Raw genomic sequence first — 22,877 nt, forward strand, 5'->3', positions numbered from 1 at the left:
TACTGGAGTAGGGTGCCATTGCCTTCTCCAGCATCATCTGAGCAAATCAGAAAAGAAAGATGAAGTAGTAATATCTTATTTTTAAGCATCCACAGGGAATTTTCAAAGGGGACTTTCTCAGTGAGTTCTCCTAGGGATAGTAGGAAGGGTTTTGCTTTCAGATAAGAAAATAAGGTAAAGAAACAAGGTTATCATACAGGGAGATGTGGTAAAGGGACAATTTAGCCGACATTGAAAGTGGTCTTTTCCTTCCCCTAGGGACATCCTGATCACAGGATTTGTAAGATTGAGCATAGTTTCATTAGACCATATTATACTTTGTGTTGAATTTATATCAGTAATTCATTTCTCAGTTTTTTTTTTTTTTTGCCATTGCAGTGCAGCATGTAGAACCCTAGTTCCACCACCACGGATGAAACCTTGGCCTCTTGCATTGGAAGGACCAAGTCTTAAACTTTGGACCACCAGGGAAGTTCCTCATTTCTCAGTTTTGAAATGTGACTCCACCATCTTAAAAAGTGCAAAAAGAAGGCATGTTTGTATTCAAAATGCTTTATTTGGTGAAGGGCAGTGAAGATTTATTATTCCTTGAATTTAAGTTTCCAAAGCACTTAATGGATCTATGTCAGAACACTTAGATTGTGTGACTCTCTCTGTAAAATCCCGATTAAGACTTTTTGGAAGACAGGGGCTTGGTTCACTCATCTTCATATGTTTGTCTCATCCTGCTTCAGATTAGTTGCCACCTGTGTAGAATACAGTAAATTATATTAGCAAACTGGTGACTATTCCCGCTTGTTCTCTCTGCGGTATGCAAATTTGTAATCTCCACTAAGCGCTCAGTAAACTCATGTCAAAGAAGTGGGTGATATTCATAGGGTAATATGATAATACCTTAACTGTCCAACGAATGGGCAGCCATAACTCTATCTCTGAGCCTGAGAGGGCCTGCTGGTTCTATCCCCAAATTGCCATGTGCCCCAGGTAATAAGCCCTGCAGCTACTATGGCATTTCCTTTTACTCAGACCTCAGCATCCAATCCTGGCGTTATTCTCTTCCCTCTCCCTCTTTGCAGTTTGCACAAGCTTTGGTGTATTTTAGATATTCATAAAATTTGTCATTTAAGTCTAATCAGAACTTTTCATATCTCGGTTAGACACCCCTACCCAGTAGGAGGGTGCACGTGAGACACTGACAGCTAAATTGGCAAAACCTGGTCACTTGCCCGAACCAGCAAGCCTTCAGAGAGGAGGAACTGGGAGACGAAGGCGCCACGTGACCTCGGGGGCCCGAGGCTGAGCCGACCCCGCCCCTCCTCCTTTTTCTGCCGCGGCCGCCGCTGTCGCCGCCGCCGGGGGGCGCATGCGCAGCCCATGTTAGTGATGGAGGAGAGAAGATGGCGGAAGCGGAGTGAGTGACTTGCTGGTGACTGATGTCGTAACTGGGGGGCGCGAGGGGGCAGCGACAAGTCCCCCCAAGGGGAAAGCTCAGGGCCCTTTCGCGGGCAGTGCGGGGAAAAGGGGACGCGAGAGCTTCCTTATCGTGGAGGAGCCTGCTTGGCCCTTGTCGGAGGACGGAGCCGAACTGTAAGGGTCCAGTTACCTCCAGGCGGGAGCGCCCCTTCCGCCGTCTGGTCCCGGATCTACGGGGCCCTGTGCGCAGGGTCCCTTCTCGGACCCCTACCGCCGGGGTCTTCCGGAAGATGAGCCCGGGTGGGCCCCTCAGAGGCTGTCATCCCTGCAAGTGGGCCCCGCGGGCAGCGTTGTGACGGCCGCCCGCACCGGGGGCCCGCGGAGGCAGGGTAGGGCTGGGCGGGCACTGCCAGGCCTCCCTCTCGCTCGCCTCCTTCCCGCCCCGGCGCCACCCCACTGCGCCTCAGTGGGAGAGCCCGAGACGCGGGGCTGCTCACTCCCTCCCCCGGCGGGCTCGGAGGAGGGTCTCAGCGGCGGGGGCTATGGCGTGTTTGGCGGGGCTGAAAACACCCTGGTAGGAAAGATCTTTCTTTCCCGCGGGTCTCCGTCTGCAGTGCTGTTGCCGCCCTAGAGGGCCACATTCTTGTGTGGCGGTGTGATGGTATGCTTAGTTAGCGACTCAAACTTAAGTGTTTCCTGGGTAGGCCGCTTGTGCAGCGGAACTGCCGTTTGTGTTTTGCAGGCAATATACAAGGCTAGTCGGTGGAGTTAGCAAAATTGTTCTTTTGTGCCAGGTCCCCAGATGCAGTTTAATGATTTGGCCAGTTCTACCACCGATGTTTAGACTTGTGTCTAGATTTTGGATTCTCTGTGACCATATTTAGTTACTGAACTGCTTACTGCAGGGTTTGAGGAGATGGTTGAGCAGAACAGCACTGTACAAGGACCAGAATTAAAGCTGGCTTTTTGCATATCACTGATGCGTGGTTCAGAAGTGTTATGACAGGCAGCAATTTGGTAAAAAGTTTACCACCAGACCTGTATGATGTTGAATTGTAAACATATGCTGCTGTGAGTTGATGCTTGGAAAGGAGTTTGCAAAACCAACAAACTGCTCCCCAACCCTTCCCGCCCCCCCCCCCCAGTAAAAACCCCAGAGAAGTCTAAAGGTGTGTGAGTCATTTATTAATCAAAAAGGTTAGTAAGAGTTGGCTCCCCGCTTTTTTTCCTTTCACGTTTCCTCTTATAAATCGGGCTTTTAAAAACATTTGATTCCTCACAGAGCAATCGTACTCTTATGATTATACATATAAATACTGTTTATATATGTGATATAAAAAATTTGTAGGTAAGAGGACACTACTTGGGAATAGTGCATGCGTACACAGTTAGTGCCAAATTCCTTGGTCTTTTCCTGAAGTAGAAAGTGTTACGTTCTTGTCAGTACTTCTCATGTGAGGTGGGTCATATTATGTTTCTTAGAAGAAAAAATAAGGAAGGCAGAGAAAACCAATATATTCTTAAGTTTGCTTTTTTGTGGTGCATTTCTATCCCTACAATAAATATTATAGTTCTAGTTTCTACAACATTAAAACACTCAGAATTGACTTAATGTGTTGTTTGAATTTATTGAAATAAAAATTCTGTATTTGTATCACAGCAGTGAAATGAGTTTGTAATGTGGGAGGGAAGGTAATCAGAATGGTACAAAACTGCACTTCATGCATAAGGAAAGTGACATAGTTACGCTGTTTTCAAAATTTGGAGCTGAATTTTGTGAAAGAGATTTTTGTTAGCAAGTGGGGAAATTGTTTTCCACTGCTTCTCTTATTTACCCAGGGTAATCTGCTTATAAGTATTAACTCAGAGCTATTAGATGTGGTAAGGACAGAATTGTAGAATAATTAGAGGGAAAGCAGTTTGAGTTAATAAATTATTTTTTAACTTATTTTCCTAGAGAACGTATTTTTAAATAAAGTACATACGGTAACTAAAAATTGAGTTAATTGACTAAGCTAAACTAAGCTAGCACAAGTCCACAGGCATCCTTTTTTAATGTCTACATAAGAATGATTTTATTTGTAATCAGTATGGTCAAAAGAATATAAAGAAGTATTTTAATACTCTGATATTGCTTAAGTTTTAATTTTCCTAGGTAGTATTCTGTCATCACCTGTTTTGGTTTCAAGACATTCATCTTCCTTCAACAATAAAAAGGTAAACTTTAGGCCAGGCTTTGTCTGAGTTCTGTATCCTGAGTCCTCTGGATTCAAATTTAGTAGATATGAATTGTTAATTATGCTTTATCTTTGTAAATTATTTTTCCCTTTCACCTGTTTATGGTGACTGTGTGCTATCTGTATTTTATGAGGTCCTTCTTAGAAATTTAGACTGTTCTGATATTTCTTGGAATAATTAAATATTCTTTAAACAGTATAACGCTTTTGCCAATACGAATCCTTTGTGCTATCTGCTAGATTTAAGGACCACAGTACAGCTATGGATAGTGAACCAAACCCCGGAACATCTTCCGTGTCGACGACAAACAGCAGCACCACCACCACCACCATCACTACTTCCTCCTCTCGAATGCAGCAGCCTCAGATCTCTGTCTATAGTGGCTCAGACCGACATGCTGTACAGGTATTTCGGTTACCATGGTGGGTAGGCTAAGACTTAGCCATTACTTTTTGCTTAAGCCAGGTAAATGTATTGTTTCATATCCTCAAATGAGTTACATGATAACCCTCTAAATGAGTACAGTTAGAATTGTGAACGTTTGGAACTACCAACAGCGTCATTTAATAATCATTCTATTGGGAGGGCCTACATTTGTCAGCCTGTAGCTTCGAACACAATGTCAGGAAACTTATAATTGGAAGGTCTGTAGGTGCTGCTGCAAGTGGGGAAAGTCGACCAAGAGCCCCAACATGAAAATAGCTTTAGGTTTTTCTGGATTATTGTGTATTTGAACCCAGAATTTGGATTTAGGATTTATTCAGCTCTATAGATAAGTTAAGAGGTTCATTTTAAACCCAAGAACCCTAAGCAAGAGGATCCATCAGGAGCTATTAGGCAGAGGAGAAAGGGAATATTAGGAAAAGTCTTAGGCTGTTTACTTAGTAGAAAAAGTAAAGTTTAGCTGGTTAACCTTTGTAGGGAAGGAGCAAATTAGCAAAGATGGTGGTGGTCAGGCTCTCTCGGCCCATAATCTCTTGCCCCACGTTTTGTAAATACAGTTGTGTAACAGCTGAGATCACTTATAGCACTGCGCATGTGTGTCGCGATGTACCCCCTTGACCACGGGCCACTTTTGTTCTGTAAACCTATATAAGCTCCACCTGGAAAGCTGTTGCGGCAGCATTATGGCTATGTCCGCTGGGTCAACCACAAGAGAATACAGCGTGTCTACTGTTAAGCCTGCTGTGCCAGTCAGGAGAGAAGAAACGTGTCTGCAGTTCTTCTGGCTCCTTGCATCTTCTTCCAGCTTCCCCGCTCACTCCTTGCCTACCCTGGCTTCAGCAAACAGTGAGATACAGCAAGGCAGCCTTTATAGTAATGGAGGTTGGGGCAAGATGGTATTGCATAGAAAGAGCATGGGCATTGCAGGCTGATGCAGGTTTTGTTTGAATTCCATTTTCTTTACTGTAGCTAGCCTTGAGTGAGAGGCATAATCTCCTTGAGCCTCAGGAAACTATAAAATGAGAATGAGACCACCTGCTTAATTAGTTATGAGGATTAGACGAAGGATCTAGAATTTTGTGGGGCACATTATATACTCAGTAAATGATAGTAGCTGATACATACTGAATAATTATGTGCTAAGTATTTGATAAATGCTTTACATGGATTATTTCCATTCAACAGATGGAAAAATTGATGTTTTAAATTGGCTAAATAACTTTCCTAAACTCACATACCTAGTTGGTACTCTTGACTTTAGAGTTGTGCCCTTAAATACTGAGTGTTTTTCCCATTACACCTGTTTTCTTTCTCAAATCTGCATAATTGCACTCCACCCTGAAAAAAACAGACCTGGTTTGTCATCTCCCTGATCCATTTCTCTAGAGTGCAGATCCCAGTATACTGACTGTCTAGCTGTTATATGGCTTAGTATTCTGAAATTACTGTGGAGTAGAATCAGGATGGTTGGAAACTCGTCCGTCAGTTCAGTAGAAATTCAGACTGGAACATAGTATTTTAATGTTTTTCACCTTTCTCTGAGGCAAGGGAAACAGGGAAGAGTATCTAGATCCTTGAACATAAACATAATGTGATATTTGAAATACTATTTTGTTCTCCTATTTTCTAAGCTGGCTGAGTTAATAAAAAACCAGTTACTGGAGATTTGTAGTTGAAGATAATATCTCACGAACAACACTAACTCTGATTCTTACAAGATTATAGAATTGCTTCCCTTAAAATGTAATCAAATCAATATTTATTGACCTGCCTAAGTAGTTTAATACCTTCCAGCTTCCCCCCCCCCCCCCCCACCCTGTGAATCCTTTTCACCTTCCTTGCTCCAGAGGAACAAAATAAGAGCAATGTGCTGTATCTTTAACTTGTTTTTAAAGAGTCTCTCATCCATGAGTATGGCACTGAATGGTAATGAAAAATTGTGCTGACAATAGAAAAAATAAGTATATTCAAATAAGTTATTCATTTTTAATTTCAGTTTGATTTTAGAGTTTTGTTATGGAATTAGAGACACATATACAGATTACCTAACCAAAGAGATATATTGTTGTGATTCTAAAGCACTTAATGCTGGTCTGTACTTTCCCGCAACTAGGGGTCAAAAGCCTATATTGATTTTGTGACAGGAATCTGAAGCAGGTATAGCAGTCTATTGTTGACGAATTGTGACATGAATGCAGGAAGGTAAAAAACACAAGGAAACGTGCTTTCTTGGAATTTTAATAAAGACATTCATACCTTTGTGATAAAGGTATCCTGACTCAGAAGCTCAAACTATAGGATTATGTCTCTTTTTCTTCATTAGCTCTTTGAAAACACTGATTTGATCCTGAGATTTAGGGTGCTGTTTTAGAGTCCCCATGGGCATGACATGACTTTGGGATGTGATTGCAGAGGACTGGTGTAGTCCAGTGTACCATTTGGACAGATAAAGGATTTTTCTCTTTTATTAGAACTCTTTTGACTGTTTCACATTTATCAATTTATGAAGTTTGGGTTCAGAGTTTTCATTTTACTAATAAATAGTCACAGTAATGAACACTTGTAAGAATTTTTTTTAATAAGAATAATTTTATTTTGTGTTGAAACAATTGCATCTGACATTTAAAAAACATGAGTGGTTACTTAGTAATTTTCTAAAAGGTTTTATAATTTTATGTGGTTATTACTATAATGAAGCTAAGTTTTTTCAGACATTTAGAAAAAAATAACACATGAGAATCAGGTAAAAAATCACTTCTAATCTAGCTACCTATCAGTAGTCTTTTAATGTTTTCCTGAATATTCTTTATTTTAATATAAATGGTATCTTACTCTGTACACTATTGAGTGACCTTTTCCCACCTAATGATGTATTTGGAAATGATTTTGTTGATAGTTGTTATCTGCTCTGTTCAATATAGTAACTGCTAGCTGCATGTGGCTATTTTATATTTAAATTAAAATTCAGTAAAATTAAAAACTTAGTTCCTTGGTTGCACTAGTCTCCTTGTAAGTGCTTAGTAGATACTTAGGGTTAGTGGCTACTGTATTGGACAGCACTGATCTGTTATACATTACTGTTTGTAATACATGCAGGATATACATATTCTTTTTATACCCAAATCGCGAATTCTAACAAGTTTTATCCAAAATGGACATTCCATTTTATCCAAAATGGGTATTCCAGTTTACATTGTTACTAACAGTGTGTGAGCATATCTGTTTCTCCAGTATAGTAGTATTCTTTAAAATGTTTATTCATTGGAAGGTTGAAAGAGTGTCGTGTTTTAATTTGTAAGTTTTGACTACTAATGAGATTGAAGATATTTTCAAATGCTTACTTAGCCCTTTTTCCTTTGGTGAATTGCGTCTATTGGGTAACTTTAATCTGTACAGATTAGTGAATCCTAGTGATATATAACCAGGAGAGAACTGTTAATAAGTGTGAAGATATTGAATACTAAAGGAGTGAAATCATGGTTACTTTTACTTTTTAAAATTTCTAATACAGCTTTTCTAATACTTTATGGTTAAGATTATGGTTTGACATTGGTTCAATTGACTTATCACAGGTAATTCAACAGGCACTGCATCGCCCTCCCAGCTCAGCTGCTCAGTATCTACAGCAGATGTACGCCGCGCAGCAGCAGCACTTGATGCTGCACACAGCGGCTCTCCAGCAGCAGCACTTAAGCAGCTCCCAGCTTCAGAGCCTTGCTGCTGTTCAGGTGAGACTGAAACGAATTAAGAACTTACGAGGCCAAAGTTGACATTGCCTGCAGACAGTTACTGAAAATAAAAACACTGGGTATCATTGCAGAGTTTTCAAATGTCCTGTTTTTTTTTTTTTTTTTAAGAAAGTATAATAGGCTGCCAAATAAAAGTTAGTTTAAAAAAATGAATGTTTAATGTGTTACTCTGTTGCTGAGTTTTGTCCCTCTGCTTTTTATCTACATTGCAGAAATGCTATACCAGTCTTGTGTGTATAAAATTCTAGGGATGACAGTGAATAGTTATGGTTACATAAATCTTATTTACATTTTAACCAGAAAAGGTTTTTTAAAATTACATAAGTAATTTACACTCATTAAAAAAAAAACAACCAGTATAAAATCGTTCATAAGAGGTAAAGTATAGAGGTGTTCCTTTTCCACACCCACTGGTATTTTCCACTCTTCAGAGGTGGCCACTGTTTAATATGCATCCCTCCAGAAATATTCTGTATAAAAATGTGTATGTGCACTTTTCTAAAATCCAGTCATATGATTCTTAGTGCTATCAGGATTTTATGATTAAATGTTTATGTTTTCAAATAGATGTTCATCATTATTGCATTGTTTATTTAAATAAAACTCTAATGTGAGATTTAAATCTCATCGCCAGAGTAGGATCTCAAGTTGACTGAACCTGAAAAAGGTTTATTTCTGTTAAACACGTCCCAGCTGTTACTTCTTCTCATTAGTGTAATTTTAAATAACATCTTGTTCATGATAGGAAACTGAAACCCAGTGGCATTTGATACAGCTCCAGTTTATTTTTCATAACATTGGATTGGTAATTTCACTTCAAAGAAGAGATCTATCAAGTAAAACCGACAATGGGTGCAGCCCTTAAAATAAGATAAGCCTTTGGGTCTTCTGTTTTCACCATGCAGCATTTTCTTTTTTTCTTAATTTGTTTGACCAAAACTTAATCCATGTTTTCTGTAAAATAGATGTTTTGACTTTTATTGTGACTTTTGTAGTGTCCTGGTACAAGAACCTTTAACTTCAGACTTCTTATAGACATAAAGATCTTACTATTTTAGGCAAGCTTGTCCAGTGGAAGACCACCTGCATCCCCCACAGGAAGTGTTACACAACAGTCAAGTATGTCTCAGACATCTGTAAGTGCTCTAATTTTTTTCCTGGTTTTAAAATTTTAGATTATTGCTTTCCAGAAATGAACTGTTAAAATTTACAAAGCTGTTCCTGTTGATCTGTTGAGTTCTGTTTAAGTAACAAGTGGCTAGAAACAGGAATGGTAAATTTCCAGAATTTGGAACTAATGTCAAACTTCAGAAAATCTGAGTGATAAAAATGTTTTTGTATTATTCCTTATACATATTTTCCCCTTGATTGTGTTCAGATAGTCTATGATTGTGAATGGTTGCAGTTTTCAGTGTGCATTGAGAGCATGGAATATATAATGCAGGGAGGTTAAGTCATGCATTTACTCTGACAAGTACTAGAGAATGTCATGTCCTTGGTAGACATCTAAGTGTTTCTAGCTTTTTCCGTGCAGTTCACATTTTAGAAATTTTACTTCCCAGCTTACGCTTGCTTGAGTTATCTGGGTCACATTTACAAGTATCCATTCAAAATAGTGTAATTTATTTTGAGAAGAGAATAAAAGGTGATTTGCTATATTGCACATATGTACTGGGAAATTGTGCAAAGTAGTCCAGTTAAAAAGAAATTTACAGGTGTGATAATACTTGTTTACCCTTTTATTTTGATGTAATTTCAAATTGCAAGAATAATAATTTCTGTATACTCTCTACTTAGATTCACCAATTTTGGCTCACTGGTTTATCATTCATTCTTTCTGCCTACATATGTACAGTTACCTTTTTCTGAACCATTTGTGGATAAGTTGAGATATGTTCCTTTACTCCTGAATACTTTGATATGTATTTTCTAGGAACAAAGTTATTCTTTTATGAAGCCACATGAAACAGGTCAAATTCAGGAAATTTAACATTGATACACTGTTGTTCATATTCCTATTTCATCAGTTCTTCCAGTTTCTCAGCCTCATCCCTATAGACCTTATAATAGACCAGATAATTCTTTCTTATGGGGGTACTGTCCTGTGCTTTGTAGGGTGTTTGATAGCATCCCTAGCTTAGATGTCAGTAGGCTGTGCCCTTCTCCTTTTCCCAGTGTGACAACCAAAACTGTCTGCAGGCACTGCCAGATGTTTTCTGAGGGGCCAAATTGCCCCTGGTTGAGAACCATTGAATTAAACTAATAATGTCCTTCCTAGCTACTTTTTTCTGATCCACGATGGTAATACTTTGATAACATAGACTCCAGTGGAATATAGTTTATAGATTACTGAGGAATTAAAGTTGAACTTGTGCTATATCTCTTCAGCTAAGGGTGTGGTCTTTACTAAGTACATGTATAATGAGCACATAGTTATTTGTGGGCTATTGATGTTTTTAATTTAAAAATTCCATTTTAGCATGGAATTATCTTAGAACATGAATAACATTGCTTACAAAAGAAATTACTTATGACTTGAAAATGTTAGACTGAAGAAAATGAAAAATTTAAGTAATGTATTTAGCCCTAAGCAATAATGCTATATAGTTATGGTTATTGATGTCAGATAATATCTTTAATATATTGGTAGTTATGGAACATACTGGTAAACTAGTTAAATAATTATAGATAAATTCTTTATGAAGTACTGGAATAGCACTAGGGTATATACATATATATACACACACAGAGATATGTGTTCTGAGGGCTTCCCTGGTAGTGCGGCTTGTAAAGAATCCGCCTGCAATGCAGGAGACCCATGTTCAATTCCTGGGTCAAGATGATTTCCTGGAGAAGGGATAGGCTACCCACTCCAGTATTCTTCAGCTTCCCTGGTTGCTTAGCTAGTATAGAATCTACCTGCAATGCAGGAGACCTGGGTTCAGTCCCTCGGTTGGGAGCATCCCCTGGAGGAGGGCATGGCAACCCACTCCATTATTCTTGCCTGGAGAAACCCCATGGACGGAGGAGCCTGGCAAGCTACAGTCCGTGGGGTCACAAAAAGCCAGACACAACTGAGCAACTAAGCATAGCACAGCATGTGTTCTGGATTTTTTTCCCTTCACATTATTAAAAGGTATCCTTTAAAACTATTTTTGTTCCATTACGATTTTGTGTATGTGACTTTTAGAACCATAGTTCTGGTGATTGTGGTTATTTTTTATGAAATTGTTACTACTACTTGTCATAAGTCATTGCCAGAATCTCTGGATAACTGGTGAGAGGAAAAGAAGTAGAGAGAATAGATGCCTAGAAAAACCAGAGAATAATACATTGCATTTGTTTTGTGTTCTGTCCCAGCTGAACAGTAGCTCAAGTGAGTTGACTGGCAGTCCAAATTATGATACCCAGGGTAGCTTAGTAATTTTTAAGAGGGGCAGAGCATAATAGCAGAAATCCCTAGATAGTGATAATAATGAATTGTTTATTGGCAGTCTGCTAGTTTTCAGAATTTTGGTTGTTTTGAGATAGGTGCCTGATAACAATGAACACCAAGAGGGAAGGGTCAATCCTCTCGTAAATAAAAGGAGTTCAAGGTAGGTTGTCAAGTCACCTAACAAATAGGTTTGGATTTAGAGTAGCAGTGAAATGCCAGAGGGGAAATGGAATATTATATTTAAAAAAATGAGGTAAAAAGTCCAGTCTACCACATGGGGAAACTGTGTGTGGAGAAAACCATTGTTAATTGATTGTATAGTGGGTGCCAGCATCCTTTTCTTTCCTGTAATTAGAACAGAAAAGCTAATTCTATAGTCTTAACCAGTAGTGAGAGTGGTTTGTATGTGTTTGATTGATTGGCTCTAAAATTAGTTGGGACTGAATCTTTAGGTTGGATGTCTTTGTTCTTGTATTAAGTGCAATGTAATTAAAAACTTCTGTGAAGAAAGCATCAACAATGTTAAACAGTAGAATGGTTGAAAATATATTTGCACCATGTATGTCACACAGCTTGTATTTGTGAAATACCAAGGGCTGTATTGTATTAGTAAGATAAATAATGTGAATTCACAAGAGACCTGAATTGGTAATTTTCAAAAGATAGACTACTTTTGGCTTTTAAGCACATGAAAGTATGTTTACTTTACTGGTAATAAAGAAGTGAGTGTAAAAACATCAATGTTTTATTTTCACTTGTCAGATTAGAAAACGGGGGAAAAATTGAGACAATAACTGTTGACAAGTATGGTACACTCATAAACCTATTGGTGGGAATGTAATTGGTACAACTTTTCTAGAAGGTTATTTAGCAGTGTGTATGAAAATTTGAACCACATGCCCTTTCACATAGCAGTCTAATTTTTAGTGAAATAATATTATTGACTAAATATGAGAGATAATGATGACATAGATAATTAAATATGCATGGTTTGGAATGATAGGAAATTATAAACAATACAAATGTTCTTTAATTGAGGATTAGTTAAATGATAGTTAATTCAAACACTGCAGCTGCTTTAGAATGCTATATATGTATATATAGAGACAGATTTTCATTAGGTATTAAGTGAAAATAAGAACATATAGTATTAGTTCATTTAGCTTATTTAATAGGTTATTCTGTATTTTAGTTCTAAAACTTTTTGTTCTCTTTCTTTTGCTGAGAGTTTATTTTTTATTTGTTTCAAGTTGGGTCATACGTGCTTGTTCAAAGCATTTTTATGACTGCTGCTTTAAAATCTCTGTCAGATAATTTAAATATTTTCCATCTTGGTGTTGGCATCTGTTACCTTTTCCATTCAGCTTGAGGTCTTTCTGGTTTTCGGTACAATGAGTGATTTCTGATTGAAACTTGGACGTATTGAGTATTATGAGATTGTGGATCTTAAGTTTTGGCTGGCTTCCCAAGGGGAACATGTGCCACCTCCTCACTGCCATTGGAGGTAGAAGTCCAGGTTCCCCGTTTGGTTTCCAGTGACACCTGAGGGATGCTCCCTGTAATTGCTGAGTCAGTGTGGGTTCTGGCTCCTCACTAGGCCTCTACTGATGTTTCTCTGGCTAGGAGGGAAAGGAGTGCCCAGTCATTGCTCCCTATGTGGTCTCCACTGATGCTTTAGGGTTGAGGTGGGTTGTTATTTGTGGTCTGTTACTGCTTGGCTGATATGAAGGTCTTGGCTCTCTGCGTGGCCTTCTCTGACACTAACCCGCTGGATGGGATTGGGGGTGCCTCCTTACAGCCTGGTGAGGGGAGAGGCCTGGGTCTTTGCTAGTGTGGATGTGGCCACAGTGTTTCTGTGGTGTTTGGCAGGAGTAGAGTAATTACTGCCTAAAAGTTTTCTGTGTTGCTAGGCTGTCCCTTTTCTGATCCTCAGCTATAAAGAGCAGCTCATTGGAGCTTTTTCTTTTTTTTTGTCTGTACCCATTCCTGTTTCTGGTTTACTAACTTGTTCAGCTTTCTGTTTGGATTATATGAGATTTTAAAAAAAATCCAGGGAGCGTGCAACCACGTGGTTGACTGAGTCCTGGAGTCTACTTTTCTCCATCTTTTAGAACTTTCTTATGTTTATTTTCTGTGCAGTGATGGGGTTTTTAGTTATACTTAGGGGTAAAGTATGTGTCTATTCCACTTTTCTGGAAACAGAATTCCTACCCCTTATTTCTTAAAACTTATATCTGTCTGGTTATGTAGGAAGAAAATCTGTAATACACAACAAACTGTTAATCAGTGGTTACCTTTGAGAAAGTAGGTTGAAAAGTTTCATTTTGTCTTAAAAAAACATCAGTGCTCTGTTGTCTTAGATACAGACAATACAAATGTATGCATGAAAGTGACATCCCATTTCAGTAGTCCCTTTTGCCCTGACAGAGTTTTGTGTGAAGCTTATTACTTTACTGTGCATTTCTATACATAAATGTAAGTAGATAGGCCTGTGGTTGATTCTGTTTTAGTGTAAGTGAAGTGCCATCATTCTGTCTCTTTCTCTTCTAAGTCTGGGCATTTTCAGCTGGAAAGGGTTACGTGGCTGGAAATTGGAATCGTAAGTCTTTAAATGATTCAAGGGCTCTTTGTATCTCATTCCCTTTGTTGTTTTTTGGCCTTAGAATCTACATTAATCCCGGATGTTTTGACTTTAATTCACTGTACTGTTCTAGTAAAAAGGAAAAACCTTATTTTTTTATAACTTGCTAGCTCTGATGCCAGAGAGGATGAGCTTTTTTTTTTTTGGCTGCACCATGTAGAATCATAATTCTATGACCAGGGAGCATACCCATGACCCCTGACTTGGGAGCGCAAAGTCTTAACCACTGGACCACCAGGGCATCCCAGGATGAGATTTTGAAGCCCAGTTGGTTTTATGACTTTATTCATTCATAATTCACTCATTTATTCAACAAATATTTATTGAGCATTGAAATACTCCTCTAGTACTGGGACACAGCTGACAAAATCTGTATGGAGCTAGGGATATATCGATAGTAAGTAACTTAGTATGTAATATGTCAGTTGGTAAGCTCTGCAGAGAAAAATAAAGCAATGAAGAGGAATGGGATGAGGGAATTTCCTATTTAATTAGGGTGGTCAGGGAAAGCATTGCTAATAAAAATGGCATGTGAAGGAGGGTGAGGGAGGCAAAGATGCTTAAACAGAAAGGAGTAATTAGCCTCCAATTTAAATAAATAAATTTAAATTAAACAGGAGGATGGTGTGGCAGGTGTGGAATGAAAGTGGGAGTATGTTTAGAGATAACTTTAGAGAGGAAATTATCTAATCATGAAAAGATTATTAAACCCTTGGGTTTTACTCAGCATGAGTTGGGAAGCTGCTAGAAAGTTATTTTATTTGGGATGTGACATGATCTCATATAGGCTTTAACAGCTACAATGTTGAGTAGGTTCTAGGGGGGCAATGATAGAAGTAGGGAGACTGGTTAAATGGTTCCTGTAATCTGAGAGCGAGATACTGGGGGCTGGACCATGATGGTGATGATAGATGTGGTAAAAAGTGGTTAGCAAAGATTCTGAATATTTTTTCCACCAATATTTTATTATAGAAATTTGGATGTTTGGAAAATAGCTAATAGTAGGTGCTGAGGGATTGACTAAAAGATGTGAGGAAAGGTAAACAGTCACGGATAAACTGTAGTATTTTGGCTTGAGTGCCTGGAATGATCTGCCAAAGGTGTTGGAAAAGAAAATCAGGAGTTTGGTTTTAGACATGATGTGTGTTAGACACCCACCCATACATGTTGATAGACACTGGCTATATGAATTTGGAGTTCATATAGCCAAATGGCTATTGGCAGGACTGATGACAGTCCTTGTACATCTCATTGACATTTCCAGTCAACCAGGGTACCTGATGACTTTACTACCCATTGTGGAGTATTATGAGCGAGTTTGGTAGAATGGAGGACATGAGGGACCTAGCTTCTAGTCTTAATTGTGACTAACTGGTGGCATGACTTAGGGCAAATGACTAACCTCCTTACATCCCACTTTTCTTTCATGTAAAATTAAGTTGTCTAATTAGATGGTTTTTAGTCTTTTCATGCATATGTTCCTGGGTTTAGATCAAGGAGAAGTTTCAAGAGATGAACCTGAATGTGCACTGAATTCTGTCCCTCCCAAATTGGTATGTTGAAGTTTTAAACCCACATGTGACTATATTAGAAACAGGGTCATTAACGAGGTGTGTTAGTTGCTCAGTCGTGTCTGACTTTTTTGCAACCCCATGGACTATAGCCCGCCAGGCTCCTCTGTCTATGGAATGCTCCAGGCAAGAATACTGGAAGTGAAGTGAAGTTGCTTAGTCATGTCCGACTCTTTGCGACCCCTTGGACTGTAGCCTGCCAGGCTCCTCTGTCCATGGGATTTTCCAGGCAAGAATACTGGAGTGGGTTGCCATTTCCTTCTCCAGAAGAATACTGGAGTGGATTGCTATTCCATTCTCCATTTAAGGAGGTGATTAAGGTTAAATGAGGTCATAAGTGTGGAGCTCTGATCCAGTGAACCTGGTGTCTTTATCAGAGGAAGAGACACCAGAAATGGACACATGAACGTGTCCCTCTTTCTGCTGAGAGGACACAGTGAGAAGTGGCCATCTGCAAGCCAGCAGAGAGCTCTCAGCAGAAACTGAATTGGCTGGCACCTTGATCTTGGGCTCTTAGCCTTTGGAACTTGAGCTACCTCATCTGGCACCTTGTTAAGGCAGCCGCAGCAGACTAAGAGGGATGGGGCTCTGAGCCTTCCCTTCAGCTTCTGTTCCCACAGAACAGTTCTGTGATGTTTGAATCTGGGAATTCTGAATAAGTTAGTGTGTGAAGAAAGGGTACTGTTTTTTTTTAAAAAAGAGAAAACCAGTGGTTTAAATGTTAAATAAGGTTTAGTCAGGGTTTTTAAAAATAGTTTTATATGTGTTATGGAAAATAATGCATATCACATAGTAGGTATATAATAAATATTTGTTGAAAGATAAAGTTTAAATATAATCATCAGCTGGAGTATGCAATACATAGTTATTAATTTTAATTCTTGATTACTGCAAGTGGTTTATCTTCAGTGCAGAGAATCATTTTAGGATATATTCTGATTGCCTGAAATTGCATTGTAGAAGACAGTCTAAGTCCTGACTTTGGTGATGAGATTCTTTCATTGCTAGTTTTGAGCAGACAGCCAGTTATCAGGTTTATTGTGTTATGCTGTGCTAGTTGCCCTGGGGGAGTCAAAGTCGCCTCCCTCAGACACAGTGTACCTAGACATAACAAACAGTAAACAAGGCAGCAGTATGTAATCAAGTGATAAATTCCGTAGGAGTTAACAGAGATCTTTGGGGATTGGGTAGTTGAAGAAGGCTTTCTGTTTGGGACTTAAGCTGAGCTTTAAAAATTACGTGGAATTTGAGAGAAGAGGACTCAGTCCTGAGCTCATGATCCTGAAATAGCAGAGCTTAGTTTTGGAGATTCATTCCTGAATGGGATTCTGTGTTCGTCTCCCAGACTCCTGAGGATAATCTGTGCCAGTGTTTCCTTCCTGCATACCTACTTCGTGCCAGGCATTGTGTTAGGTGCCAAGGATCTGAAGTGAACGAAGGTCTTAGAGTACAGTGGATATAGTCTTGTTGCTGTTGTTCAGTTGCTAAATTGTGTCCCACTCTTTGCAACCCCATGGACTGCAGCACGCCAGGCCTGCCTGTCCTTCACCATCTCCCAGAGCCTGCTCAGACTCATGTCCATCGAGCCGGTGATGCCATCCAACCATCTCACCCTGTGCTGCCCTCTTCTCCTTTTGCCTTCAATTGGATATAGTCTGCACACATATAAATAGTCAAAGAACACTGTGATAGGAGCTTTGTTTTATTGGAGTATATTCTAAAAACTTGCTTGTAAATTTGGAATGTTTGTAGGCCTAAAAATTCCCTCCCCTTTACCTTTTTCATAATTATTTGTATATAAATTCTATATTGAAAATGATTTTTCTTAGGAAACTGGAAAGCAGGAACCATTGTTTTCAAATTTTTAGCATGACCCAAAAAAAAGGGCGATGTAAGTCTTACCATCACTACCTGTGCTTCTTCCCTTCGGGCTTTTAGGTATGCCTGTTTAGTTTTTCTGGAGTTTCATGAAGGCTGTCTAGATGTCATTGTGTTCAGGACACTTTGGACCCTCTTACTGTGAAACTTAGTTTTCATGTGTATGAAACTAAAGTCTTAACAAAAATTTATTTCCTTCTGTTTTTCTCTGTCCACTGTTTCTGAAACTCCTTAGTTGGATATTGGTCTTTCTGGATTGAACCTTTACTTTGTTTAGCTTTTTACTTATTTTCTGTCTTTATCTTTTTATTCTGTTGTGACATATTTCCTTGCCCCCCCCTTTTTTAACCCCCTTCTTTTTACATTTAAAAGAAAATTTTAGTTTAGCCTTCATATTTCCAATTTCTAAGAGCATTTTCTTTTTCCTAGAATCCTGTGTTTCTGTTATGGATGAAATATTTAGATCTCTGTTATCAGATTTCAAAATTCTTTTTCTTGAATCATTTATATTCCTTAGAAACTATCTTGGTCTTTTCCTTTCTGTTGGTTTTTCTCTTAGAAAGCAGTGTTCTCTTAAAATGCTTGGTTTTCTGTTTATATTTAAGAGTAGATGATTATATGAATTAATCAGCATGGCTTTCTTCCACTGCTCTGAAGATAGGTCTGGCCCTAACAGACCTCTTTCCCTTTCCTTAGTGGAAAGACCAATTTAAGATTTCTGTCTTTGCAGGTGGAAACAGCATTAGTGGTAACAGTGGGAAGGATATATCTTTGGCAGATTTAGAATTGAAGGTATACAGATTAGAAGCTGGCTGTTAGGCTGGTAAGCCGGTAGTTTCAGAGTAAGAGTTTTACTTCCAGGTATGAGTACCCATTCTAGAAGCCTAGCCTTGCCTTGACAGTTCCTTGGCTTTCAGAGAAGTCTCCTTCCTTGCTAGGTCTTCTCAGTGCCTGTTCTGCATGGGAGAGGGGTGGGGTTATGTATGGTAAGTCTCTTTTCTAGACAGACCTGTAGATAAAATCCTTCAGGATTTGGCTGCACTTCTTAACCTCTGCTTTCATGTCTAAAGTGAGTGAAGTCACTCAGTCGTGTCCAGCTCTTTTCGACCCTGTGGACTGTAGCCAACCAGGCTCCTCCATCAATGGGATTCTCCAGGCAAGAGTACTGGAGTGGGTTGCCATTTCCTTCTCCAGGGGGTCTTCCTAACCCAGGGATTGAACCCGGGTCTCCCACATTGGAGGCAGATGCTTTTCTGAGTCTAATCCACTCTAATCTGTTTCCCCCTGTATTCTGGACTATAGCATCCTTCTCTATCTGTTAGTATGATCCCATCTTCTTTAGGTCTTACAGAAATGCAGATGGTACCCTCCTCTCTCTTTCTCTTTGCTGTATGTGTGTTTTCTCTGATACTGTTTTTTTTTTAAATCCCCTAAGTTCTTTTTGGAAAAAACATTTAAACCCACAAAAAAATGGTGAGATTAAGCATTGACCCTTGTGTACTCTTAATGTAGCTGTCTACAACAGTTGTTAACTTCCTCTCTATTATACACTGTTTTCCTGACCATTTTTAAAATAAGTTGAAGACATCATGACACTTCAGTCCCAAGTACTTAGCATGTATTATCCAGGAGGGAGATTGTCTTACATAACCACAGCCACATATCACACCTAAGAAATTTAATATCGAGACAATATCTAGTATATGCCTCATATTTGGATTCCCCCAGTAGTCTCCAGAATACATTTTCCCAAGATTTAGTTAAGGCTCACACATTGCATGTGAGTGTCCTGTTTTCCTTTAATATAAAAAGTCTCCCCTGTTCCCCCTTCCTTTTTTTTTTTTAAACAGCTCAGGTCACTTGTTCCACAGTCTAAATTTGTATTTTTGTTTCCCCGAATCATTTTTGTTATTGTCTTTTAACTGCTATTTCAGTAAGTAGGAGGGAGAAGCAAATAGGTGTGCTCAGACCATTATCTTCAGTGAAGTGAAAGTCGCTCAGTTGTGTCCGACTCTTTGCGATTCCATGGACTATAGTCTATGGAATTCTCCAGGCCAGAATACTGGAGTGGGTAGCTTTTCCCTTATCAAGGGAATCTCCCCATCCAGGTATTGAACCCAGGTCTGCTGTGTTGCAGGCGAATTCTTTACCAACTGAACTACCAGGGAGGCCCATTATCTTCAGTATTTATTGTTTTATAAACATGACTTTTAATGGCTACATAATATTCTACTTAAAACTATTTTCCGCTTCCTAGCAATTTTAACTTTTCTGTTTGTTTTCTTTTTTGGTTGTTATAAGTAAACTTGGATTGAATGTTACATGTCTTTCTATCTAGTAATGCTCTTTAAAAAAATTTCCTAAGAGTGTACTTATTGGTGAGATTGTTTTTAGATCAAGAACCTTATAAATGATCAGTTTTCTCAAAAAATGTCTAAATCAGATCAATTACATAACAAATGAATTCATTATAAATTTATCTGAGGGAAAATTACTTGCTTACAACCATGGATACTTACGTTCTATTAATTTTAGAAGGTATTTTAAGTTTTAAAACTCACTCTTTTCAAGGATTCTGAAAATATTTAATTTTAACTGATAGTTAGAAATCTACTCCACAACTTAACAGCAGTCTAAAATAAAACTGTAGCCTTCATATTTGTATGGTTGTGAGCAGTTGTACTGGATTCTTATAAAATATTCCAGTAGTGCAGATAAAGTGTAAAGTCCTCTTCAGCCTTCTTTCTTTCCCTTTCAGTCCTCTGTTTCCTCAGTTTGCTGGATATCTTTTCAGGTCTTTATTTATACATTAAGAACATAAATAGTATAAGAAATGTGTGCGTATGTGTTTAATATACAATTTTTTAAACACACCATAAACACAGGTAGGTGTTCTGCATTTTGTTTTTATACTTAACAGTGTGTCTTCAGAGCTTTTTATCTCACTCAGCTACTTGAGCTACTGTATAGTGTTGCACACAGTATGGCTGCACTTTATCTTATGTAATCATTTCTGTTGCTGGACCATTATTTCCAGTGTTTTAATTGTTTCAGCGTTGCAACTTTTTTGGTGTCTGAGGGTGTCAAAAGTCTGAGGGTAGTTAGGAGGTCATGAAGTTTTTTGTTTGATTGTTTTGCTGCTGTTTTTACAGCTTGTATTGCAGAAAGTAGAAATAATGATTTTCTGTAATAAATAGGATAGGCATTTTACTTCATTATTAAAAATACGTGGTCTCTTAAAAAGGAAATCCTTCATGGATAGGTATTACTACTTGAAATTTCTATGTAATATTTTATACTCCTAGGTATCTGAATTACTCACATACAGATTCCCACTGAATGAGGCAAGAAAATGTATATGCTGCTTTAATGTGATAAAAACAAAATAATGTACTAAATATAAAAGAAAGTAAAACATTTCCTCTCTGATTCTCAAGTTAATACCTACATAGAAAAGACAAAATCTGTGAAAAAGAAAATATAAATGATTCCCAAATTTTACCCCTAGTAGGCATGATTCACCTCTAGCATTTTGGTGACTATTCTTCCAAATATGTGTGTGTGTGTGTATAGTGATATCAAATCTAATCAGATAGTTTTATGAGTATGCATTATTCTATGTATATATAATGTAGTCATTTCTCTTTTAACATGTTTTCCACATGTATGGTATTTATATATCCATACATGAACATGCAGATACTGGTATTGTACATGTTCTATGATTTTTTTCACTTAGTAGGTCATAAAAATATTTTCATGCTATTGAGTATAGACATACATCAGCCTTCTAATATCAGTGTACCGTGTCTCTGTAGATGCACCTTATGTATTCTGATCAGTCAAATGGCTGTCAGTTCAGTTCAGTCGCTCAGTCGTGTCCGACTCTTTGCAACCCCATGAATCGCAGCAGTCCAGGCCTCCCTGTCCATCACCAACTCCCGGAATTCACTCAAACTCATGTCCATCGAGTCGGTGATACCATCCAGCCATCTCATCCTCTGTCGTCCCCTTCTCCTCCTGCCCCCAATCCCGCCCAGCATCAGGGTCTTTTCCAATGAGTCAAATGGCTGTGGTGGATTTCAAATAGGCTTTGGTTTCAGGGAGTACTCTGTGTAACCTCCTCCTGGGGGCACCAAGGAGGGGTTGGAAGTTACATGGCTTTTCTTGATTGGGTTTCCTTTGGTCGCTTGTAGTGTCAGTAGAGAGAGAGCTTCCAGTAATAAGGCTAAAGAAGTAAGTTATTTTATGGAGTGTGGGGATGGGTTGTGACGTGACGGGATTGGCCAAGGCTTTAAAATGAAAGGGAATTACGAATGTTAAGATAGAAGTGACAAAGAAGATGATGCAAAGAGTTTAGGGCATCTGGTTTAGATGAGCAGAGCAGAAAATAGAGGAGAGCATATCAGTTCTGGAAAGGAAAGGATTTCTTGCAGGGTTGGATGCTGATCTTGCCCTTACGGATTACACCTTCATTAGTAGACACTGTGAAATGGTGCTTGCCATCTGGAACTTAAACATTTATTCTTTGATCTCACAACTTTGACAAAGTGAAATGCAGGTGGCTCAGAGGTTACTGTTTAGTTTTCTTAGTTCCTTTTTTTTCTTTTTTAAGAAAAAGAAAGCATTCTGTTTGTAAATACTTTTTGTTCTACTTCCTTACAGAGTATTCTCAAGCACTTTAGCTATCAGCGGTCAGTTTTTAAGACTTTTATGTTTTTGTTTAAAGAGTGTGTGGTCTGTCCTTTATTAGAGTACCTTCCTTCCTGCTTATGTACCTACCTTCCTTTATTTTTTTAAGAATCACTGACTGGAAAACAGTGGCAAGGCATTATTACTGTAGAGTGACCCAATTAACAAGCTCTCAGGGTATAGGAAAGCACCCTGTATGCCAAAATGAGTCAGAAAACATGACCAGTTTTACTCTGCTAAGTGATCTAATCTTTGGGGCAAGGGTTTATCCAACAACGTTTGTGTGGAGTGGTGTAGAAAAAGAATATGTTTTCTTTGGGGGGGGGGTATTAATAATTTATTATATAGCACATCAAAGATAGAGGTGAAACTAGTATCACCACACTATCTGCATTTTTACTGTGTTTTGTTAGGGGCTGTACCAGCATTGGTTTTTCTTCTTACACACATGCACACTCACTCTGTATGATACTACGTTTAAAGTATGAAGTATGCCTTAAAATAACATGGCATTCATTAAGTTAATTAACAGTAATTGAAGGCTCTCTTATAGATATTGAATATAAGAAATTAAATAACACATAGGCCCCACTCTTAAAAAAATCATTGTTTAGACGAGTGAGATAGAAGGATGTGCCAGAAGTATATGGAAGTTATAGAAGATAACAGGTATAAAGGGAGAGGGAATAGTCACTTCTCCTGTGGGGTGTAGGGATGCCTTATAAAGCTCAGCAGGTGATTTTTGAGAGGGAGTTATTTGCTACACGGGGTGGGGAAGAGGTGTGGTGTATAGTCGCAGGTCATGCTCAATTAAG

The 22,877-nt window shown here is 38.6% G+C and overlaps 1 protein-coding gene and 1 long non-coding RNA gene across 41 annotated transcripts in view; one reads left to right on the forward strand and one right to left on the reverse strand.

Moving 5' to 3' along the window:
• Positions 1-536: 536 nt before the first annotated feature.
• LOC114109543 (uncharacterized) lies at positions 537-1,799 on the reverse strand. The gene is made up of 2 exons (XR_003586210.3): positions 1,604-1,799; positions 537-746 (listed from the first exon to the last, which is right to left on the reverse strand). It is a non-coding gene; the product is annotated as an uncharacterized LOC114109543 (long non-coding RNA).
• PHC3 (polyhomeotic homolog 3) overlaps positions 1,370-22,877 on the forward strand; it is a 79,730-nt gene continuing 58,222 nt past the window's right edge. For 20 of the 40 annotated variants that reach the window (XM_015092556.4, XM_042234662.2, XM_015092560.4 and 17 more), the window contains exons 1-4: positions 1,370-1,411; positions 3,891-4,056; positions 7,668-7,823; positions 8,903-8,980. In XM_015092556.4, the coding sequence (XP_014948042.2) occupies positions 1,398-1,411; positions 3,891-4,056; positions 7,668-7,823; positions 8,903-8,980 (414 nt within the window). In that variant the 5' untranslated portion in view covers positions 1,370-1,397. Of the gene's footprint in view, positions 1,588-1,908; positions 3,631-3,890; positions 4,057-7,667; positions 7,824-8,902; positions 8,981-22,877 lie in introns of those variants that run through there. The other 20 variants (XM_042234648.2, XM_060393864.1, XM_060393897.1 and 17 more) reach the window with 7 other exon arrangements.

Source organism: Ovis aries, chromosome 1 (assembly GCF_016772045.2).
Source record: "Ovis aries strain OAR_USU_Benz2616 breed Rambouillet chromosome 1, ARS-UI_Ramb_v3.0, whole genome shotgun sequence".
NCBI lineage: Eukaryota > Metazoa > Chordata > Mammalia > Artiodactyla > Bovidae > Ovis > Ovis aries.